At 57.2% G+C, this 3,032-nt stretch overlaps 1 protein-coding gene across 1 annotated transcript in view; it reads right to left on the bottom strand.

The window, feature by feature from the left end:
- The window catches only part of LOC103768256 (protein AF-17-like), a gene marked incomplete at both ends in the record, with an annotated part of 12,220 nt that overhangs the window by 4,217 nt on the left and 4,971 nt on the right, over window positions 1-3,032 (bottom strand). Inside the window, one exon of the mRNA XM_008935398.1 lies at window positions 3-93. Within this exon, the coding sequence (XP_008933646.1) occupies window positions 3-93 (91 nt within the window). The remainder of the gene's footprint in view (window positions 1-2; window positions 94-3,032) is intronic.

Here is a 3,032-nt window from a genome sequence, read left to right as displayed (position 1 = left end):
GCTGCTGCCATGGCTGGAGGATTTCCTGCCTTTCACCTCCGACCTGCCCACCTCCGAGGCCTCTTTGCTCCCCTCATGGTGGCTGGTAGAGCCCTGGCAGTGGCAAGCACAGAGGTGACTCACTCAGGGCAGCCGTGGCCACCGCGGGGGCTCTTTTCACCCATTTCCCCTCGAAGAGAAGCAATCCCCAGCTCTGCCTGCCAAGGGACGGCCAGGCCACGATGCCCAGGAGAGAAGGACACTGTTTCCCACCCCTGCTGCTGGTGGCACTGGGCTTTGTGCTCCTGGGGATTACACTCCTCCCATCCAACGCAGGAAATTAAAGAGGGCGCTGGGAGCCGGAGCCCGGCCAGCAGAGCTGCCCCGTGGTCAGCAGAGGGGAGCACCTCAGGGGGCTCTGCAGCCCCAATAAAACCCAAATTGGGCTGTGGTTTGAGCACATATTCCAGCACACCTCTCAGGTCTGCTCTCCCCAGAGAGATCATCCCACCCAGGGTGACATGTTCAGCCTTGTGCCGTGACAGGAGCTCCCCTGTGTTCCCCCAAACCAGCTCTGCTGCCAGCCCAGGGCTTCCCAAACCTGCTGCACTGAGATTTCACAGTGACACTCAGAGCAGCATCTACCCTGCAGTGACAGATGCTGCCCAAACCCTCCTGCAGGAGACAGGGCAGCAAGAAGGGTGAAGAGACCGGCCAGATGCTGGGAAATCCCAGAGCTTGGGGTGGGAGAGGGAAGCGTGGGAGCTGAGCAAGGGAAGAGGGGAATGAACCAACCCCCAAATCCCTCAGAGCACCCACGCTAGGACAGGAAACCTTCCCCTTCAAGTCACTTCAAAGCCCAACGAGCAGCGTTGAAAGATCATTTCTTGCAAGGTATTGCTGCAACCCCTCAATGTTCTAGAGAGAGCTCCAAGGTGATGGCTACAGCCCAAAACATCCCACCTGCCCCTCAGTGCAAACACCTTTTACTCCTCCCTGAGCAGATTCAGGGAAGAACAGCTCAATCCCTTCCTCACATTCCACCATCCCTGACTCCAGGTGACCTCTTCTTGAGGAGAGCTCAAGGATAAAAAAAAAAGGGCTTGTAATGCAGACTCATGAATGCCCAGATAAAAATCTTTCCCCCCAGTTCCTCCCACACGGTTTAATCACTCTGCACAATGCAACAGCTGGCAGCTAACACACACCAGATGTGCTGGGAATATGAAAGACAGGAGGAAGGGAGTGGTGGAAATTAGGGGGGGGAATCTGTATTTTCTCATCACAGACTCCTGGATGTAGGAGATTAAGCCTCCTTGATTTACGAGCTCAAGGGGAGCATGAAAATCTTTCTGAGTTTCCACATCTGCCCGGGGAGGGGCAGCTGGGGGCTCTGGGAAGTCCTGAGGCTGCTCCTCAGCACGCTGCAGGGCACGACATGCCCTCGTGTCTCAGCCCAAATGCAAAGCCCTGAGTTCCCCTCCCTTAAATTCACCTCTCTGGAGCTGCACACGAGGTGCACGAGGCCACGGAGGGGCAGGGGGGGACCCCCAGCAGGAGACACGTTCTCAGTGCAGTGTCAGGAAGGGAGCTCAGGTGAATCAGTGCAGGGAGGAAGGGGGAAAACTGAGCTGGGAAATAAACGTTAATTGCAAAATTCAAGGGGGAAAGAAAAAGAAAATAGAATGAAAAGAGGGGTTGAGAGGCTGAGCTGGCTCAGCTGGAGGTGGTGAGGGGACAGGCACCCATCTGTACAGCAGACCCGACCTCCCTGAGACACAACCTGAGATTTTGGGGGCAGGCTTTTCCCACCCCCTGCCAGAGGCTATCCCAGCTATCGTTTGCTGAACAGGTCACAGCAGATGGATCCGTGTGGCACTACCACAAAACCCTCCTCACCACAACCCCTCCAGAGAGCCTGAATTTGGGGCAAGGGCCCAGGCGCTGCAGCTAAGGAGCAAAGAGAAGGAAACTGAAACCACCCAAAATCACTTCCCCTCTCTGTACCTCTGGTTTTTTTCCCCCTACTTTGCTCCACGGAGCCTTCCAGGAGACACACGTGGGCTGCCAAGCACAACACAAGCCTGGATCTGAAGGGGAGGGGTCTGCCACCGATATTAACGGTACCGAGGGCTGCAGTCCCCTCCCCTCCCTGCTGAAGGAGATTCTCCAGCTCAGGGATGCTGCCTAGAGGGAGCAGGACTGGTGAAACCTGCGGTCCCTGCTGCTTGCCTCCTGCACAAACAGAGCTCTCAATCTCTGGATCATCAGCTTATCTCCAGCGTGGAAATCCCTGTGTGGACACACCGATGGGTCGTGTGTTGCAAACAGGTTGGGGAGGGAAGGGGGGAGAACATGCTGCAGAGGCAAAAAAAAAAACCCCACCAACCCAGGGACGTGCTGAGGAAGTGAGAGCTCTCTTTCAAAATGAGGCAGCAGCCCCGTTTTCAAGGGCTATTTAAAGCAACCAAGTGAAAAATGTCACCAGAATAAACCTGCTGCCCCAGCTGGAGGGGCCAGGCTGCCGGGGAAACTCCTGCCCCAGCCCGGGGAGGTGAGACCAAGGGTGGCTGGCACCCAAGAGCAGGCATGCAGGGACCTCCTCCCCCCGGTCCCCCCCCCTCCCCGAGGGGCTGTACCTGGTTCCTGGCCTCCCTGTGACACTGTGCAGCACCCCGGCGCCTCGGTCATTAATTTATTTCTGGGAAATCAGAAGAGCAGCTCTTTGCCTCCTGATTGGCGGCACGAGCTCCTAGAGGGAACCACTGAGGAAATCCAGAAAAGGGGAGGGGGGGAAGCAGAGCAGCTTTGCCCTGGATTAAACTACTGCTGAGGGGAAGCAGGGAGCACACGGAGGAGGAATGATGTGCCCGGAGTGGGAGCTCCCCCAGCACAGGCACCCCGGGGTGCTGGAGCAGCACCAGGGAGAGGTCAAACCAGTCTCCAGCAGGAGCTCTGGGCCAAAGCTCTCCCACCAGCTCCAGCACCTCCCACTGGTTCCATCATCTCCCACCAGCTCCAGCATCTCCCACCAGATCCAGCATCCACCAACA

This window comes from Merops nubicus, unplaced genomic scaffold (assembly GCF_000691845.1).
Source record: "Merops nubicus isolate BGI_N331 unplaced genomic scaffold, ASM69184v1 scaffold25702, whole genome shotgun sequence".
In the NCBI taxonomy this organism is placed as follows: Eukaryota; Metazoa; Chordata; class Aves; order Coraciiformes; family Meropidae; genus Merops; species Merops nubicus.
Note: the sequence above shows the minus strand (reverse complement) of the source record. Positions and strands in the feature narration are given on the sequence as shown.